At 42.3% G+C, this 21195-nt stretch overlaps 1 protein-coding gene across 1 annotated transcript; it reads right to left on the bottom strand.

The window, feature by feature from the left end:
- Nucleotides 1–2362: 2362 nt before the first annotated feature.
- atad3 (ATPase family AAA domain containing 3) lies at nucleotides 2363–14908 on the bottom strand. The gene is made up of 16 exons (XM_076268397.1): nucleotides 14614–14908; nucleotides 13970–14046; nucleotides 12975–13076; nucleotides 12079–12138; nucleotides 10775–10844; nucleotides 10058–10223; nucleotides 8935–9004; nucleotides 8588–8743; nucleotides 7593–7649; nucleotides 7287–7412; nucleotides 6947–7071; nucleotides 6533–6584; nucleotides 6327–6397; nucleotides 5403–5570; nucleotides 4240–4348; nucleotides 2363–3471 (listed from the first exon to the last, which is right to left on the bottom strand). Exons 1-16 carry the CDS (start codon nucleotides 14804–14806, stop codon nucleotides 3151–3153), a joined length of 1923 nt encoding a protein of 640 aa, XP_076124512.1. The 5' UTR covers nucleotides 14807–14908; the 3' UTR covers nucleotides 2363–3150.
- Nucleotides 14909–21195: the final 6287 nt, after the last annotated feature.

The following is a 21195-nucleotide window of genomic DNA, read 5'->3' as shown; positions in this document are numbered from 1 at the left end:
CTTCAGAGAGGGCACATTTCACCTGTGACCCCTCCCAGTCCATCTCTGGCTCCTCCTGTTTCCTATCAGACAACAGAACGCTCGACTATTAACACATTCATGTGTTAGAAATGGCGCCATCCTGCCATCTCAAGACATCTCCCTCTCCATACATCCACCCTGAGACAAACGGCTCCTACACACAGTTGTGTGCTGTAGACGCATCCCATTCACTTTACATGGGCTCACGTCATCCGTTGCCGAACTGAATTGTGGGTCCATTGCGTTGCGTTTCTCCCGTCGCTCGCGTTGAGAAGTTCAGCTGTTGCTGCACCGACAGACGGCACGGCCAATCAAGCCAATCGACAGACTGCACCAACCAATCAAATTACGGTTATACTTCAAGTCATTTGCATAGCTACTGTCTGGAACACCCACTGGCATGCGTTGACGGAACGCAACTGTGTGTAGAAGCCCAAACTGCTCCAAACCATGAGGACCACGCATTGTGTCTTTAAGGCAACCACCTGCTGTCCCACCCTGGAGATCACACAGCCACCTCAAACCATCAACTACACCGTCAGACACGACCCCTACTATCACCAGTCAATGGTGCTGCATCAGTTACAACAGCTCCACAATCTCAGTATTTAGTGAGACAATTCACAACATGGGTATTTTGAAACCTCTCGTTGACACCAGCATAGCTGACAACCTTAAGTCGACCCTCACCTGACGCTCATTGGCTTGTCCATTGGTTCTTTAGTTTGCCATTCTGTGAAGGAATTCTATCATGGGATGTCATTAGAAAGAATGTGTGTGCATGGGGGGTAGGAGTGGGGGTGAGTAGGGGCTATTGGAAGAAGGTGTACAGTAACCTTTGCTTGCAGGTCTTTTGTAGAGTAGGTGTCTACTTTGCTTGCAGTAGTCTGCTTTTAATCTGTCCTGTTGGTGAAAGTGAGCGTGCGTATGTGTGTTTGTGGAAAAGAGGTGGGAGGGAGTCCAGGTTCATATATTTTTGATGTCTCCATTTTTCAAATGGGATTTTGCGCCCAGGGAAAATGTTTGTTAGTGTCTATTTTGGAGAATTCGCATGTTTATATGAAAAAAACAAAAACACACACATTGCGTGGGAGGATAAGTGCAGGTGCTAGTGGAAACATTAGTTGGGGTTCTGATTTTTTAAACACTTAGCAGGGGTTGGGTTTAACAAAAGCATTCGTAGTCAAAATAAATATTGTAAATATTTTTTTTCCCTTGGATTGACTAAAAGTCGTTTCAATTTTAGGTAAAAACTGGATGTTTTGCACTGATAATGTTGGAGAGGATGGACTGAAGGAGAGAGAGGAGGGCATTGAGATTTGGCAAGAACGAAGTACTCAAGGAAAGTTCTGGTAAATGATTCATGCCCTTAATGAATTATGGGTATTACTTTGGCTGCTTTGTGTGTCCCTTGTGGAGATTGTTTCAACTAACACATATATCACCACTAAATGTGTGCGTTAAATGTTTGAGTTGGACCTGAGAAAGCCAAAGAATGCATTGTAACACTGTGAGATAATCAATGGTTTGGTAAACCATTTTAACGCAACTGTAGATGATGTTGATTACATGTGACTACATGAAGACTGTAGGCTATGCTTAGCAGGATCCGCTTGATATTTGCAGTAACTGACCACGTTGTATAAGGTTCAGTAACTGTGAAAATGGGTCTTCAGTTTTTAACTTAGCCATAGTTTGAAATAGGTAATTGTTCTGTGAACTCAGACAGCCTCAAAATGTGCTAGTTAGCTTCTGAACTTTAGTCTTTCTAAAATATTGCAGGGTTACTAATGTGGACGTACGGTAAATACAAGTGATCATTTGTGTATATGCAGAGAAACTACATTCCAAATGACAGCAGCTCAGTATGAAGGCAATATACAAAGAGCAGTGAATAGAGTGATGAAAAGATTTAAAAAAAAAAAAAAATACAGTCCTTGCATCTTACTGCATGAACATTAACAACATACATGTTGTAGACACATGAATTTTGCAGATCTGGACTACTAGTGTCTCTGCAGTGTAAGAGGTTTGTGGTCTTGCTGTGTGTGTCTATGATGAGAAATGTGCTTTATGTGTATTAGGATGTTGGAATGTGTATGTCCTGGTTGGTTGGGATCATGTGACTTGAGGTGTCGCCGGGATTGGCTCGGTCTCTCGTCTTGAAGTACCCAGTGTCCCCTCTCTCCCTCACCGTTTCCTTGTTCAGATGTTGCTGTTGTGAAGACGAACCTCTGTGTTTCAATAAAAGTTTGATGGTTTGTGATGCGTTTTTACCATTGATTGATGCAAAACCAAAATCAAAGAAAATATGTTTTAAAAAAACCCGACATACAACACATACTAGCAGACTTTAAGAAATCATTATGTTTACTGTTCATAAAAACATACATTTCCATCTGATTAATATTTATCCACTTTATATTAGTGACATGGAATTATAGCTCATTCTTCCTTCATGTAAAGTAAACTTACACAGACAGGGTGATTTGATTCAGTCACAAAATACAGAACATCACACCATTTATAATCATTCTTCTCATGAATACAGTTCTACGTCTTACCCCTCTCATCCCTCTCACATGAACACAGACTACAGGCAAACAGGTAACAGTGGCCTTCTGGATATGACGTGTCCAATCAGTGGCTCATAAACTTCTTAGTCTCCATCCCAGAGCACCTTAATGTCTCATCCATCTCTCCCTCCCATCCCCTCCTCTTCCTCAGTGCTGGGCCACAGCTTAGTGGGTGGTTAAGTCCCAGAACCTGCAGTCGTAGCAGCAGTGCCCCCACACCAAAGAGGTGCCCAGGTACCAGAAACTCTAACCCCACCACCTTGCATGAGCAGAGTATCACCCGTTCCTGAGCACTGGCATCAAGTGTCACAAGTGCATAATTTAATGTAACGTGCAATGTCTGGGGTGACACATGTGCCCTGCTTGTGGACTGGGGGATGTGGTGCCTGTGCCGGAATCTGATGGGGACGATGGATGGACTCTGAAATGGAGACATATGTTAAAATGACTCCTGATGCTCCCATTGGTCTTTAGACACAAACAGGCCGGAGGTCAGTAATTGAGGTTATTGGAGGAAAGACGGTGAGAAGTGATGGACTGTAAACTAGGCCAATTAGACAGGAGTGCCGTCCTTGGGAGGCGGTGCTTCTGATTTTGTCCCCTTGCCTGTCCCCTCCCCTATTTTGCGGTCCCTGAAGGGGGATAGTAATTCTAGAATGTTCCCAGAGAAGGCCTGCGGTGGAGGCGTTCCGTGAGGCAATGTGAAGCCCATCTTGCCCAGGTCAACGGCTGCCCCTACGGTGCCATCCCCTTCCCCCGTCGCCTCCGTGTGGAGCCAGTCCATCTTCTGCCGGTGCTGCCTTATGGCCTCTTCCACCCGCGCATCGATCATGGCCTCCGTCAGCACCCCATCTTCAGAGGAGTACGCCGCCGCCTGGGATGGGGAACAAGGGTGTGGATGAGAGCGAGAGAGACAGAGAACGAAAGAAAGAAAGAACAGAGGAAGAGAAGGCAGTAATTAGGTGACAGGAAAACAAGGCCGGAGTAGACAGTGTTGGATAACCGAAGAACGGAGTAACAGAAAAAGGCATCTAGTCCAGTCCAGCATCTAATTAGAGCAAGTGCAAACAATCACACAAGAACAGTGGAGTTACTCTTTTAGGAAATATCTATCCAGCTACATAGCTGTTACAAGTCTACATCGTTGAACACAGAAGGAGGCTGGCTAGAGTAGCAAGCCACAGAGTGTTTACACCCAGCTAGAGTGGCTGCTTCTGCTTCTCTATCTGACTGACTGAGGCCCTCTAGTGGAGAAGAGGCCTCACTGTGCTCCAGTGAGTGCCCCACTTCTCAGTGCTGTCAGGTCACCTATGGAGCATCACTGAGAACATGTTCCAGAGTTATTTTAAGCTGAGGTAAGCTCCATTTCTAAAACAGAGCTCCACGGCTGAGACGGAGCTGAGAAAACACCAGCCAGGAAAAGAAACAGAGGGGTTGTTGAGGATTAGTGAAGCCAACTCACTCAAAGGAGGCTTTGCTAAATGATTCATGTGGTAAATATTTCAAGGACTTAATGAATTGTGGATACTGTTTTGGCTGCTTTGTTCAAAAATACTGAAAAATCACAGCAAGAGTGAATGAGTGAGAATGAAGGAGAGACCCAAAGACAGGACAGGAACGATCAGCCCAGACTTCCACTGACCTGCCAGGCGACGCCCAGTTTGGAGATCTCTCTGCCCGACATCCCCTCGGTCCGCTTAGCGATCTCCGAGCACTTCTGTCCGTAGTCAAACTGGGCCAGCTTCAGCCTCCTGCACAGTCAGACCACATTCTATCAGTCATGTCATTCTCACAGAAACACATTTTCTATACCTTCATAGAATCAATTAGCGGACACTTTAATTCAAAGCGACACATGGACAAACACTGTCTAATCAGCCAGTGTACTTCCTGAGTAGTGAACTGAGCTACTGAAGGACAACAGAAACGTACAGGATAGCTCTTGCCCAAAACACACGTGCACACAGCCCATTTGGTTCAAATAGTTCAGGGAGGCAACCACAAAGAAGACTAAATGTTCCCAAAGTTACATATCTGTTCATACACCAAAGATGTTTATTTATGTAACTTAAGGACAAGGCAATTGTACCTTACATGTGCTTTCTTCATGATCAGCCCATGGCTCATTTGTACTGTTAACCCTTTCTGTTACCAGCAAAAGTAACCTTACATAAATGCTGCCACTATACCATTTGCAAACATCTTTACCCAAATGCTTAAATGTACTGATGTTTTCCCTGGGTACCCTACATGCTCGAGCTATGACAGTACGCAAGACTGCTGGATGTCTTCATCTTGATTCACTCCCTTGGCCCAGAGGCTGCTGGGATTGGGCTGTTCTGTTCCGCTCCCCAGTGAGCGGTAATTAATGGGCCAGTCCAGATGGCTCGGTTCTGCTGGTGTTCTCTCTGCCGCAGAGCAGAGCCTGACGCAGAACAATCCTCACTCACTTAAGAACAGCAACACCCCCGCTCAGCCTGTTCTCACTAGAACGCAATCTGGGCAGTGCTTTTGATTCATGCTTACACTTACTTTACCTGATGGAGACTCTGTTGGTGGTCCAAAGAAAACGATAAAGGTGCCAAAACTGGTACTTACAAGCTTGCTGCCAAAATGTGTGAATGCGAGTGTATGTGTGCACTGTGTTTTAGTCTCTAAATAGTGTGTGTGTGTGTGTGTGTGTGTGTGTGTTTATGCATCATTTGTGTGTGAATGCGTGTGTGCGTGTGTGTGTGTGTGTGTGTGTGTGTGTGTGTGTGTGCGCGTGTATGTGTGCGGCGTGCGTGCGTGCGTGCGTACACTCACTGTTTCCCCCCAGTGGCGGGCTCCAGCACATATCGGTCGAAGTACAGGCGCACCAGCCTCTCCCGCTCCTCCAGCCCTGGCAGGGCGAAGTTGACGATCTCGTCAATGCGGTCGTTTATTGCCCAGTCAAACTGCTCCGGCTGGTTACTGGCCAAGACCAGCATGAACCTGAGACAGAGAGCGCACGTTTGATTAAAACATCTGCCAAAGGACGAAACGCAAACACTGATATTCTCACGGGCACACAGTGAGGCAAAACATGCACACTGGTAAAGAAAGCCCTTATTCATTAACCAATGGTTGCACCAAAGAACAGAGCACACCAATGTTGGTAAAATTCTATATCCAAGCACCATCTTGATCATTACTTTTCACTGGTGTATGATTACATATCAATACGTCTAATTGCAAAGAAAAGATAATGTACAAACACATGTCATGTACACTACGAAACAAAACAACTTCACCCCTTATAAATGCCTTACTTTTGACCTTAAAACCCCTTTATAATTAAGTAGGTTTTAAGTAGAAATGTGCATAGATTAAGGTCAAATAAGGAGAAAAGCCTACAGAATTTACCCCTTACTTTTTCGATTTCCCCTTTCCCCCCTTAATCAAGGAATCCCTGAATTAACACCTTAAAATAATATTAAGATATACTTAAATTGTTCTTAATTACCCCCTTCATCACAACAAATAAAGGGAACTTCTGACTTGACACCTTAAATGTAGATTAAGGGGTCACATCTTAAAATGACATTTAAGGTAAAATAAAGGGCCTGTTTAGCAAATTAAGGACCACTTAACTTAAATTAAGTGGTTTAGGTATGTTTTCAGGGGTAATTTAAGGTAAATTTGAGTATGTTTAGTTTTGTAGTGTGTGTAATAGTTAGCGATAAAGAGTAATAAAGGATAAGGACAAACTTGTTGCTCTGTTCTCCAGTGCGGTACAGGAATGCATTTAGTGTAGCTCTCAGATCCTCACTGATTTTCTCCTGTATATAAGACACACAGACAGACGGACGGGCGGTAAGGAACGAGATGAATATAGAGAAGTCGGACCTGTGAAGAATCAACAAAGTGTCGACACAGAGCAGGAACGAGAAAGAAAGAGACACACGAGAACTCACAGTGGATCTTTTGCGGAGGAATGCATCGGCTTCATCAACGAAGAGCAGGAGGCTGTGTGGGACAGAGAGAGAAAGGTGGGGCATCTTATTATAACTGGAAATCACATACATAGTTGCTCAGATTGGTTGGAGTTTACTGGCTTGTCTACAAGGGCATTTTTGCCTATTAAAAGGCCATTCACACCAAGAACGATAACTATAACGATAATGACTAGCTGATATGAATGACGACGTCCACACATAAACAATAACGATAACAACGCTAATATTAACGCTAATATAAGTTATCTTTACAGTTATCATTCCTGATGTGAACAGCCCTTGTATGTAAGTCCATGCTTAGGTTCTTGGAAACACATTTAAACACAACTGCACTCTTGTGAGACAGTGAGAAAAACTCCAGGCGTGCATTACCCTCGTTTGCTAGTGTTGGCCCAGTCGAACACCTTGTGCATGGCTGTCACGCCCTCACGTCCCATTGGTGCCACATCACCACCTGTCATAATGGCGTAATCCATCCCAGAATGCATTGCCAATTTCTAACCACAAGGACATGGTGGAAGGTTTGAGAATGACATTGTTAATGACATTGTTAATATACACGAACCCACAAGAAAATTATTTAGTGTTTCGCCACAACAAAAAGGAGCGGAGACATTTGGCTGGTAATATGCAATGAAAAGATCCTACAAGGTCCAGGGCATTACTGCAAAGGCATCATTTGGAGAAGGGAAAAAAACAAAAACAAACTCACTTTGGCAAAGAGGGTCTTGCCAGTGCCAGGTGGGCCGTACATGAGGATGTTGCGGTACAGCCCTCGGTTCTGCCGTGTGTTCCTCGTCGCTATGGCGATGTCACGCACACGCTCCTCCAGGACAGGCTGAAAAAGACCAGGAACATAATTGTGTTAAAAAAAAGAAGATGTTTCTGTGTATGTATATGTGTATGTATGTTTAAAACTAGTGCTGTGACTAGCAGAAGATGTAGATGACTGTTGCACTTGCACATGAATATTGCAATGAATAGGTGAATGTGAATCCATGCTGGTACTGATACTCACGCTAAGCACAACCCCCTCCAGAGCATCCTGAGGCTTGCTGCTCAGGCGCTTTGTCACCTGAGAGAGAGAGAGAGAGAGAGAGAGAGAGAGAAAAATGGATAGTTAAAAATACGGAGGAAAGACAGTAAAAGATAAGAGGCAGTGGGAGGGAGGGAGGCAGGCAGAAAAAAAGAGTGAGGTAAGAGAGAGATACAGAGAAAGGTAAGAGAGAGAGAGAGAGAGAGGGACACAGAGAGAGAGGGATTGAGGGAAAAGAGGTCAAGAACTCTTTAAGGCACACTAAACTTTGAAGCAAGACAGGGCCCCTCTAATCAGCTAAAAGCTCCTCAAAACTGATTTATGGCCGTCAGCACAAGCCTCGGCCACATGCCAACTGCTCTCCTTCTCCCTCTCCCACTCACACTAGGAACTGTAAACGGCAAGCACGCTGATCTACTGCAGGTCTCAGGCTGTTAAATATCCCCATTTCAAAAAGGTATGTGCTTAACAATAGGTACCGGAGCACTGACCTCTAACTGGACCTTTTGACCTTGAAATTGCCAGTGCAACCACACTGCTGTTCCACACTGTGCTTCAGTGCTGATGGTTGCCCCCAATTCACCACTTTAGGCTCACCTTCCTAGAGTTTCTATGCTTAACCCTGAAGCATTACACCTGACTAAGGTAATAAATGTGATGAATATTGGCCTTACTAGACTAATGTAGACTTTCCTTCACAGGAAATGGATGAATAGGTCTTTCAGGGTTTTTTTTAGGAACAAAGTGTTCTAAAGAGTTCTTGCCAACGTAATGTATGAGTTTAAAGGTCTCCATTATATTTTTTTTTTTTGTGTGTGTGAAAAATTGCTTGAAATTTGGCCAGCGCTCACTTGAGCCTGAGAACAAAATCTTAACACAGCACTTTGGAGAAAAGTGTGCTCCGGGAGCGATGGCACTCTGATGGGAAAGACAAATGTGGCGCGTGAGAGAGGGCCTCAGGCCAGCAGGTCCTCTACCTTGATTGGATGCTTGATGGCTTCGCCCACAGTAATGCGGGACGTCTCGCGGACCAGGGAGGGCTTGCCGAGACGAGCCTCGATGTAGCGCCCAGCCACGCCCGTGGCGTTCCGCGCCGAGTAAACGCCAACTGCAAGCAATGTAAGTCCTGCCACCTAGAGGTATGAGACAGGAACTGCAGGTTACCTTCAGTTTGCCAGTCAAACACTAATAGACCTAATATTCCCCGAACCAAATGCACATGCTTTTTTGCTTTAGTGATGCCGACAAGAACCACCCATGTTAGATAAAAATATCACAATTATTCATTTTTTCTTCCTAGTGAGTAATGATGCATTGCACTCACCGTGGCTGTGACCTTATCCCAGTCTGACACAAAGGCTCGGAACCCTTCTCCAAACACTGCCCCCGCAGTTCTAGAAAGAAACCACACACACAAAAATGACATAAGGGCACGAAAAAAAAGGGAAGACGTAACAATTTGTTTTGTTACAAATTCAAATTCAGTTTGCTTGCACATCACCCTGGACTAAGAGCCATATGTATGCGTGTCTGTGGTCACTCTCCCGGGGACCGTCGAATCTGCATGAATGTGGTTTCTCCCTGCACCGACACGCCTGACTCTACAAATCATCTAATGACAATGCTTTTTATCAGCTAACCGAGATGTGCTACTCTGAGCAGGAAAAGACCCAGCTCATGCAGTGCTGTGGGAGCCCACAAGCACTGGGAAACACTACCATATGGTGTGTGTGTGTGTGTGTGTGTGTGTGTGTGTGTGTGTGTGTGTGTGTGTGTGTGTGTGTGTGTGTGTGTGTGTGAAGTGGCTTTACCACTGTTCTAGATGGCGTACAAGACAAGTCTATTTTTGGCCCCAGCTGTGGCGCAACTGGCTGGGGCACCTGCATCGTACGCCGGCGACCCGGGTTCGATTCCCGCCCCGTGGTCCTTTCTGGATCCCACCCCTGCTCTCTCTCCCATTCACTTCCTGTCAATCTCCACTGTCCTATAATTAAAGGCATAAAAAGCCCAAAAAAATATAAAAAAAAAAAAAAAAGACAAGTCTATTTTCTATTGTATGACAATGTGTTTTTACTGAAGTGTTTTAACGAGCAGACCAAAGTTATAAGTGAGACATACACGCTCACATACACGCTAACACGTAACATGCATTGCATAGAGCATGAATAGGCAAACAGAGTATTTCATTCGTACAGCAACCCTTAGTACGCCATCCATGTATGTTTGCTAAGAACTATATCCTCAGACTGTTTGCAGCAGACTAAAAACAGTTTGTCAACGCTTCCCTTTGCTAATTTGAATGCAGCCGTTATTACATCTATTATTTCCAAATGTCGATCGAATCAAACTATAAGTTTGTAAATTGTAGCTGACTAAAATCGGGGTATCTGTGCCAATACTCTGTCCTACCACAGTCTACCTGTTGGTACAGGAGTCTGCATGCTTACTGTATGCTCTCCAGTACAGTCTGTCGGTGTTCAGCGGCCTTCAGACGGATCTGCTCGCGGATGATGTCAGCGTTCTCCCGCTCCACGCGTCCCCGAGCTTTAGACTCCGCCTCCACACGAAGCATCTCGTTCTTGTGACGCAACTGCATCTCATGTTCGATGGTGGCTGTGTGGAAATTAAAAAATAAAAAATAAACACATACCAGTTATAAACTAGCTATATAGCATTACATGAGCTCACATAGTAGGCACAGATGTGGATCTTCTTTACAGGATGAATTAAGCCTAACAATTGGAGTTTTAAAGTTCTATTCTTTGTTGCCTCCAACTCCAACTTGATCCTATCCAACTAAGCATAACTTCATAGCAGCACAGGTTCTTCCAACCAAAACATCCTGCATCTGTGGCCATGATATAACAAAGACCCGAGACTGTAAGTGGCAGATAGCAGTCACTCAATAGAAAGGTCTAAAATACAGTAATTTCCTGTGTATTAGCCGCATTGTGTATAAGCCACAGGACAGTGTTTTATGCAAGTTAAAAGAAACAAAACCATATTAATACCATATTAACTACCCCGTGTATTAACCGCATAGCTGAAGAAATTTTGCAAAATCAATGTATATGCTGCGGCTAATAGTTTGGAAATTACTGTATAAATAAATCTCTGTACCACTAATGTTGCTAATATCTGTGGAGATGGTTCCACTTCCTCACCTTTTCTCATGGCCTCCTGCTTCTGAACAGACTCCTCCTGCCTGCGCAAGTTCTCTTCATTGATGGCTTGCTGCAAATTAAATCAAAGATGGTCTCAATTACATCCCTACCAATACATCTACAAGTCACTTCTCACTTGTAAATACCGTAGTTTACGAAAGAATACAGCACAAAGTACTTCTGAATATAGATATGTAGGGTTCAATAATGTCACAAGACTCACATATCCTTCCTTAGTAACATCTACAGTCTAATTAGATCCATCTTTAATCGTAAAAAGCGTTCAACGGGTCATTCCGTGTGCAATCATATAAGGTTACTGCTGCACGGTCTCAGATTTTGTTCAGACTTTAGGTGGGTTCAAATTCACAATCTTAGGCAAACGTTTCTATTCAAGTCTTTTGTCCTTATTTTTTAGCTCTTGATATTATTTCAGTTTTACAGCCTGAATAGCACGTTACCTAGGAGACCATGCTTGAGCATTAATATCTTCAAAAGTGCTATTCAGCCAGTATGTGCTCAGTTTGTATGGCATACTTGGAGACAAAAAAAAGTACAAAAAGTACAATAATATATTAAAGGAGAAATCTGGCGATTTTTCACATAGATCTCAAGGTCACCGAGTACCGTCATGCCCCCAGAGTGGAGGGCTGTAGCTGCCTGGCCGACAGTACTCGATGACCTCGAGAAACGGAGATCTATATGAAAAAATCTCCGGATTTCTCCTTTAAGGATAAAAGAAGAGGTCATTTTCAAAGGCTCATTATATGGGCATTAAGTGCAATAAATGGCAATGTTATACCATAGACATTATTATATATAGATATAACCGTGCAATTAACTATGTGTATTGTATGAATGTATAACATCTGCCACAATTTAAAAATGTTCATGTTCTTACTACCTACACCACATACAATTTTGGTCCCATGACAATGAACAAAAAATACAATCACATAATGTGATCCTTAATATCTTCACGTTAGTATGTTGTGGAGACCTAAAATATTGACACAACATTATTAAAGAATTTTGTTTGCAGACGAAATACTGTTTGATGTCATGTGGTTGCAAAAAAACAATAATACCCTCAATATCACTCTTTTTGCACTTTGAATGTAGGGCCTAAATCAACATACAGTACAAACTGTAATGGTCCTACTGAGAACATGTTTGCCTTCCACTATTACACTATTATAAAGTCAGGCTAGGAATATGACAGGTTAGGAATAGATATTAATGCCCAAACATGGCTTCCAGGGAATGACCCCAGTGCAAATGAATGAGAGGGCAAGGACACCTACCTGTTGTCGGAGCTGGTCATCATACCTCTGCCTTGCCAGCTTGTCCTGGTACTGTGCCCGCTATAAAACACAAAAGTGTCAATCATGGATGCACAGTAGAGGAAAACATGCTCATGAAACAAAGCTGCTCTAGCATGATAGCACCCACACCCCCATAAGATCTAATGCTAATTAGAGGCCCTGTTGATCATGTCGGATCACCAAACCCAGATTTTGGTTCAAACTCTTTGGATCCACTCCGAGACAAAGTCAGCTTCAAATAACAAGACTGCCATACACTTATCCTCACAGAGCTGCATATTAGTCTCATGACTTCAATAACCTTTCATGGAGGAGAGAAATGTATCAGTACAGTCTTTACTATAGAATACTCTATCATCAGGGGCATGTTCAATCTCTAAACCGTTTTAATACAGCTTCCACACTGAACGACATGTGTACTCCAAATGCAATGGCGTGCAACTTTCTTTGAGGCACCTTTTCTCATCAGCACTGATGTGTATATAAAACCCACTGTATTACAAAAGTAATGTGCACAAGGCATCCAACTAAATTCATTTACAAATGCAAAAGTTGAAAAATAAAAAGCACAAATAATAGCATTTTCAGCTGCGCTTGTGTAACACAACAGGGTTTTCAGTGCACCACTGTTTACGTTGAAACGTTGGCTGTCTTGCCTAACTACAGTATCTAGCTAACACGAACAACACTTGTGTAGCATCAGTATGGACCCTTTCAAGAGAGTTCCATTATCAGCATCATAGTTGGCCCCACAAGACTTCCTTTTTAACATTCCATATGTTATCTTAATGCAGAAGTAGATTGGGAACCAAATAGAACATTCAAGCATTGTTTTTGTTTTTATTGTTGAAAGGGTCTATAGTATTGAATCTTACAGCCTGGTTCTGCTTGGTCTCCTCTTGCACGGTCTTCCTCCTCTCTTCGGCCTGGATGCGAATCTGGTCACCTTTCAGCTGCTCCAGTGCCGCCTCATACTCCTGAGGGTTAGGAAGAGACAGAGAGATCATTAAAGGAATCACGGTTAATTGACTGAAGCTCACTATTCCAACATTTCAGTCATGGGTAGAGTGTTTTTGGCTACTCTGTAATGTGGAGGTGATAAACTCTCATCATGAGGCTCCATAGAATAATGAAAGAATAATGAGCAGATGGAGCCTTGCCATGTTAGCAATGACTTATAAGTATATAAGTATATATACTCTTTTGATCCTGTGAGGGAAATTTGGTCTCTGCATTTATCCCAATCTATGAATTAGTGAAACACACACAGCACACAGTGTACACACAGTGAGGTGAAGCACACACTAATCCCGGCGCAGTGAGCTGCCTGCATCAACAGCGGCGCTCGGGGAGCAGTGAGGGGTTAGGTGCCTTGCTCAAGGGCACTTCAGCCATGCCTACTGGTCGGGGTTCTAACCGGCAACCCTCCGGTTACAGGTCCGAAGTGCTAACCAGTAGGCCACAGCTGCCCCCGACCCACTTGAGGTGAGATTGTACAACCCCTGCCCTTGACTTCTCTTTTTGTGTTTGTTTCATCCATTTAGTAATAGACACTGTGCTGTCTGTCTATGACCTATAGGCAATTAAACATTTAAAAAAGGGGGTGAGAGCAAACAGAGTACAGTTCATATACTACAACGATATGTGTAGAGCTTGTGATGGGACCAGAACAGATCTGCTAACCAAACATGGGACTAAAACGATATTTCAATTAACTAGTTATCTAATCATCTGTGTGTGTTTACAATACTGCATTACACAACACGCAGCTCATCTACCCTTTTTTGTAACAATCAACCATGCACACACTAATCAAAATGTATCAGATCATGCTGTATTACAGTATCAGAATCAGAATCAGCTTTATTACCTTTATCTTGGTCTGATGCTCCATCTGAACACTCTGCTCCTGCATCCGAGCCAAATCCAGGGCCTCTTTGGCATGTCCTGCAAAGGGGACCAGACAGCGGATCTTATCAAACACTACAAAAACTGACCAGGCTTATTGAATGATAAGCAATACTATAAGGGCATTTGTGTAAATAGGTGAACCTTGTTCATGACCACACATACACATAATTAAATGTACTGGCACATGAGACTGAGAGGCATGCTAGACCACTGTCACATGACTGCATGGGATTGATATTGACCTTCGAACTTTTACCCTTGATAGTATAATTAGTCGCAGGCCGGCGACCATCAGAGCAGCCTACATACTGTAGCAAGCACTTACTTAGGATCAACATTTATAAAAGCCTCAATGGTGATGGCTTATTCCTTGGCCTACCTATCGCACTTGAAGCGTCACACAAATATTAGCTAATGTCTAGTAACGTGCTGAATGGTACCATCCATCCTCATGGTGACCATGAGACCGCGATTGATGTTCGTTGCATCATCTTCGTTGGTGTGCATCACCTTGCACTGTAACCAGCCCACTGGACCTGTTCTCTAGCTGAGAAAGCACCTGCCGTAACTGAATGAATGATAACTGATGAAAAGGAAACTTACGTGATTGATCAAGGTCTTTGGCTGCCTTGGCCGCACGTTCCAGCCCTGTTGGATCAAAGTTGCTCCATTTGTCCTTGGGTCTGTCACCGCTAGATCCACCGGATCCTCCGGCCGGCGGAGGTGGAGGTGGCGGCACCGGCATCTCCGGAGGAGCTTCGGGCTGCCCTCTGTTAAGGCCGAACAGCCAAGACATTTTGGGTTTCAAAGATGAGCTGTTAACGGCCCGTACCGGTGGCGAATGTCCCTGTGTCAAGTCAGTCACTGCTCACTACACACAGCAGTTACACTTCCTCTACACGCGTGTCACGCTGCATCCATATGCGCAAGTGCAAAGAGGTAAAGCTTACCCCTGAATGAAAATCTTCGTCGATTGGATGAAAATGGACCTCGCTCTTTTCCATTGGCTAGTCGTTTGTCCTCAGCAGAGGTCATGGCAGAAGCCACACCCGTCACTGCAGTACGGTAACCGCTAAGGAACAAATCAGGATTTCGTAATGTTTTATCATAGAATCTTCGATTTGTTCTATCCAAAAAAAGGGACTGAGAAACCTAGGCCTATTCCATGTTTGATATATCATGACATATCTCTTATGCTGAAGAATTACTAGTTGCAACTCTTTTTTCAGTAGAATTGCAACCATTATTATTTTAGGCTACATTAAATAATGATGAAATGTGATGAAAAATGAATGAAAAATGATGAAATATGATAACAGTTAAAGTAAACTATTTTAATTAAATAATACTTTCAATATTATCCATATTTCTGTATTACACATGCATGCGCGCACGCACACACACACACACACACACACACACACACACACACACACACACACACACACATCCACACACACACCTCTTTTACTTTATTTGATTCCACTTAACAGTTTCATCGTTTGCACACATGCATATGCACACACACGCATGCACGCACACACACACACACACACACACACACACACACACACACACACACACACACACACACACACACACACACACACACACAACACACACATCTCTTTTACTATATTTGATTCCACTTAACAGTTTAATTAGGAATTAGGAATAATTCAGTAAATTAAAGCAGTTCAGCAATCTATCATGACTTTTTACAAGTTTGGGTACGAGTAACATCATCTGTTCCAAATAAACATGCTTCATATAACTGCTAATATGGAACAGTACCTTGCCAACTGTTTGCCCTTTGTTTTATATAGCCCCCCCAATGTAAAGTCCACGGGCCGCCAACCTATACATGACCTAGGAAATCAACCACACAAAACACAATGACATTTGTATCCTAGGTTCTCACTGGCAGAGATCAGAAGGCTGAGTTTTTGTACAGTATGAGTCCTGTAATAGATCAAAAGCACACACACGCGCGCACACACACGCACACACACACACACACAGGCAAAAAAATCCAAACCAAAGTACTGTATGCTTGGCTTAGCACATGTTGACAGATTTGGTGGTGTTTCTTGTCTTGAACAATCTTTAATTAATTTGACAGCATAATTGTCTTCCTGGTATCCTATCATTAACCCTGCAAACATTTTCTCTTTTACACAGCCAAATAGTTCCAGTACTCACTAATAATAATAATAATAATAATAATAATAATAATAATAATAAACCATAAGGCAAGATGGTCCCATTTACTTGGAACAATCATGAGTAGGCCTACGCTACAATCTCCACAAGATGGAACCCAATCTCTTTCCATGCAGAATGAGTAAAGCCAAAACACCGCTTTTACTTATTATACTCCCAACACTAGATGGCGCTATAACTCAGGAAAGATGTGATGATGGTACCTTTTCCTGCTCTATAGGTCTCAGAGCACCACATGTTACAGATCTCTCCTTATTCTTTAATCTTTTACATCCCTTAACCTTCCTGTGAGAGTCTAACCCTTTATGGTAATCAAATTAAATGTTGTAATAGACAAATGACATGACACAGGATCATGTGCCATGCGAGAGAGGGCAAAAGTGATGATAATTACACGGTTTTGGGGGTGCATTTGTTTATATGTTTGTGCACCTGCATTATGTTCCTTTAAACACCTGAGCATAAATTAAACTATAGCCTTATATGGACCCAGGAACAGGGTGTAGGCACCCACATCAGAGATAAAGAGCTGGAGCTAGTTTTGCATATGGAGGATTAGGGAGAGGAAGTTTCCATGTCTGTAAAGCTTTTACCTTTTTCAAACATTGCGCATTGATCTTAGGACACCATCAGCTATTATTTAATTTCATTTGTCAATACTCCAACAATTAATTGCATACTCTCTCTATATATATATAGAGTAATATATCCAGGAATTATTGAGCTGAATTATTTGAGCTGACCTAAACAATAATTTCCACAGGAAAATAAAGATATCAGTATGGCCCACCAGAACATATGTCCTTGAGAAAGTGTTTTGTCATGACAGTATAGCCAGTATCATCACCAACATAAAACAAAAGTTCAAGTAAGTTCAACTTCCACTGAATAAAGTGCTGTTGAAAGTTCATAAAACAGGTTATAAATAAACATACAAACACATTAAAAGACCTGCAGCAGGCAGGCAACAGCAAGAGGCAAGCACAAATTCCAGACATGGAAGCAAGTCAAGAACACCAGAAAATACAGGTGATGAGTCTGGACTTTAAAGCAGTGACAGTGACAGCACTTTTTAAATCAAGTGGTAACTGTCCACAAGCATAGTGCAGTGACTGCACAAGGCTCTGTCACCTTTTTCGTTGAAGTGTGGCCGTGGGACATGCAAGAGAGCTTTGCTGCTAAATCGAAAAGCCTTGTTGGCTGAATGTAAATGAATGACGTCACTGATAATATGTGGTCAGTAATAATATGTCAGATGATAAGCTGTGGTTTTCTGCTATTTCTCATGAAATTACGTGAGATGTTCCACCCCCTGCTTACCTAGCACTTTGGGCTTGGGCACTACAGTGTGATATTTGAATTAATCACTTTCTCTAAATACCCTTAACCACTGCTGTGTCCAACCACCATCCAGTTTCAACCAGTTTTTTTATGATAAGAAGGGTGTTGGCTTAGGGACTGTCAAGCAATATGGAGTGCTACTCCAGTTTTTTGCTGCTTCCATATTATTGTATTATTTATGTGCTACTAACTAAAACTGAAGTCTATTTGCTACTAACTAAAACTGAAGTCTACTTGTAAAGTGTTCTGCTGGGATACCTTATCATGGGCACATGCAGAGCATTGCAGCGGTAACAGATAGGCTTGGTCTGATCAGCTGTCTGCTGGCACCTCACTAAGGCAGGGCTCTCCCTAAGCCTCACCTCTTCCCCTAGATCCCTCAGCCTGAAGCCCTGGCCTAAACAAACAATGGCTCCCATCCTCCAGATGATCTGCGTGCCCATTCCCATGGTGAAATAATAACATCCTGGGATCTCTTTCAAGGGGAGTTTCCAGCCAGGATATCTGTACAGCAACAAATTGAGTTTAATCTACTTTTCATGACGTTTTGGATTGCCACAAAATCTTGGAGAATAGAGTATGCCTTGTGCTCCTGTAGTTCAATGGTGCGGGAAGGTGCTGTCAACACAGAGATCACAAGTTCAAGTCTAAAAAGGCATACATACTAATGAAGATATTCATATTCTGCAGGTCATTGCAGCAGTTTTGTTATTACATGGTAAATGAATGCTGAGTGTGTTGGAACACAAAATGAAAACCATTTATGCTTTGACTAATTGAAGGACAGAGGAATATTACTGCCAATAAGCCAAACAATTGAAGGACAGAGGAATTGTACTGCCAATAAGCCAAACAAAATAATAATAATAACACGTCTAATGTCAAATAATGACACAACCATTCATTCATTCATTCATTCATTCATTCATTCATTCATTCATTCATTCATTCATTCACTTACTCAAAGAACTGTAAAAGTTTGGGAGCAAGAACTTGGATTACTGATAAAAAAAACAACCTCTCCCTAACTCTACTACTCCTGTTCCCTCTCCCCTTCACTCAACTTGTTTCGAATTAAGATGAGAGAGAGAGTGAGAGAGAAAGAGAGTGTTTATTAGTTGGACCAGCCATTTTTGTGACTCAATAAACAGGAATCAGTGACGTTTTCCCTGGAACAATGAGGTCTCACATATTTTAGCCGACTGAAAGACAGCATGTAACAAAAATGGACACTATTCAGGATGGGAAGGTCAAGGTCACTTCAGTGTGCTTAAGTAGACTTGTCAGGATAAGTGTTTTATAGTTGGGTCAGATTTGTCTGTCAACATCACAGTCCAAGAGACACTACACCCACGATAATGTTTTTCACTTGCAAATCCATTACAACCTCAATGTTGTCATTGTTTCAGTGTGATTGTTGCCCAAAATGTTCAACTGAACCACATTTCTGGTGAATCATGAACTGGTATATTTGTGATGAAGTTGCTAACAGCTATACAACATTATTTGGAAATGTAGTAGATATCTTGTTCCTCTAGCATGTAATAAAAACCACAGTCACTTTTTTGCAAGGTATGAACGTTTAACTAGCGCATTATTACTGTAATACAGACAGCGTACTGCCACATCAGCATCGGATTTTAAACATCTCTCTAGCATCTTCTCTATCTTATCCTATTTCTTCTTCCAGTGTAGCTGGATACATGATTTGTTTAGGCAATAAATCTGTCAACTCTTTCTTATCCGTCATCAGAGCCCTGCATAATGGGTCTAATGATTTCAAATGTCGCACCGTTTGTAAACAGAAGTGGATAATTATGTCAGGAGAGAGGAATGTCGCCATAGTACAATGCCATCATTTCCTGGGGTCAATTATTTTTAGCCACCATAGGCAAGGCTGCAAGTGTAAAAGTGTTGGCTGCAGTGAGGGGAAGCGTAGGCCTACTATGGACTGTCTGTTTCCTGTTTACGGGTTTTTGTGTCTACCCCTGTAAACCTGGGCTGGGACTGCGTGAGTGGTCCACAACTGGAAAAGACAATAAAAGACCTTTAATTCTTTTCACAGCTACAGCTGATAACACTTGTCGGGTTAGCCGGAGAATTGTAAGTGGTGGTCAATAGGCGTGCACCGGTGCAAGCTGTTTTTTTTTTTTTTAACATATTTGACAGTGGGGTGGTTTTAAACAACAGCCAGGGGCTAGTGCTTTCAAATACAAGACTTAATTTACAACTCTAGTAATAACAGCCTCTGCCACAAAATAGTGTGTGTCTGTGTGTGTGTGTGTGTATGTGTGTGTGTGTGTGTGTGTGTGTGTGTGTGTGTGTGTGTGTGTGTGTGTGTGTGTGTGTGTGTGTGTGTGTGTGTGTGTGTGTGTGAGAGAGAGAGAGAGAGAGAGAGAGAGTTATTTAAATGTTTACACAGTTCATTGACTGAAAAAAGCTGATGAAAGCAGTCAAAATGCACTACATATCCTGTTGCTGCTATCCTGCTATTGTGTTATCTATCATCGGGCCCCAGACATAATAAAAAGCTTTTATCCTTTCATTCTGGGTCATCTGTTTTTTTTCTTTTTGTCAGTGATGGTATGGTGTGTCAATTGATGAACTTTTTATGTGATTGGGATATGTGATGAAAAAAAAAAACAGACCAGGTTTCTTGAGGATGGCAAAATTCTAAGCATTTTTCTCTTGAGGTAAACAGCATATATTTCTCACAAGGACAAAAACATTCTAAGTGTTTTCTGATAATACAATTACCCTGTCAACCTCTACAAAAATGTGCAGTTTTCAGTATTAAGTTGTGTTTCAGCCCAAACAACATTACCAGAGCACAGTTCTCGTTGGCCTGTCAAATGGCTTGCTGTTTTGTTTTTGTTCTGCAACAGGCATAATTTATGGGCAATATAGCAAAAACACTCAAACTTAAAAACACTATATTTCTGTGCAGTTTTACTTCTAAATCCAAGTTTTATTTTAACAAATGAATCAATGTTCAGACAGAATAAATATGGCTTCTTTAAATGTTCAAGGCTACTTTTTTCATGGTTGGATCAATTGCACTCAAGCTGCTATCCAGCTTGATTTTTGATTAAATCAATGTTAAATTGAAATTAAATGATACCATGAATAAATGTTGAATGAAAGAATGAAAATAAGGTTTGTAAGGAGCTCAGCCAGCTACCCCGTATACATTTCTAACACAATGTTGTAATTACTCTATTGAAATGTAATAATTTGACTCTTCATATCTTCTGGACCAGGCATGACGGACTCATTAACTGCAAGTGATGCATGATATGGACTGAACCACAGAGAACATGATTTGGACAAAACTCTAGGCATCTTGTCCCAAAACCAACCAAAACTACTGATTGTGGTCACTTCATTGCAAAGTAATAGCATGTATTAGAACTACTTATAGTCTATGTTGCGCCTGTAATTGTGGAGATTTATTTGGCCAATGAAATGATTACTCCAGTAAAAAGGACAGAGAATGTAATTTCTAACTGAGTTGTGAGGACCACACATGTGTCGTCTGGTCCAATGAGATCGGCGAGGCGAGAGAAATTTAAAGCCATGACATCACATTTCCTGACGAGTGCGTCCAAATGCGGAAAGACC

The sequence above is a fragment of the Alosa pseudoharengus genome, unplaced genomic scaffold (assembly GCF_046254945.1).
Source record: "Alosa pseudoharengus isolate Yale_2024_CS ecotype anadromous, Long Island Sound unplaced genomic scaffold, YU_APseudo_1.1 YU_APseudo_1.1_scf_5, whole genome shotgun sequence".
NCBI lineage: Eukaryota > Metazoa > Chordata > Actinopteri > Clupeiformes > Clupeidae > Alosa > Alosa pseudoharengus.
Note: the sequence above shows the minus strand (reverse complement) of the source record. Positions and strands in the feature narration are given on the sequence as shown.

Excerpts from the sequence above, each read along its gene's own strand:
- atad3 (XM_076268397.1), bottom strand. The coding sequence starts at position 14,806 with ATGTCTTGGCTGTTCGGCCTTAACAGAGGGCAGCCCGAAGCTCCTCCG. Across the intron at positions 13,077-13,969 it reads AGCATCAGACCAAGATAAAG|GAGTATGAGGCGGCACTGGA; the intron begins GTAATAAAGCTG and ends CCTAACCCTCAG. Across the intron at positions 7,650-8,587 it reads CCATCAAGCATCCAATCAAG|GTGACAAAGCGCCTGAGCAG; the intron begins GTAGAGGACCTG and ends TCTCTCTCTCAG.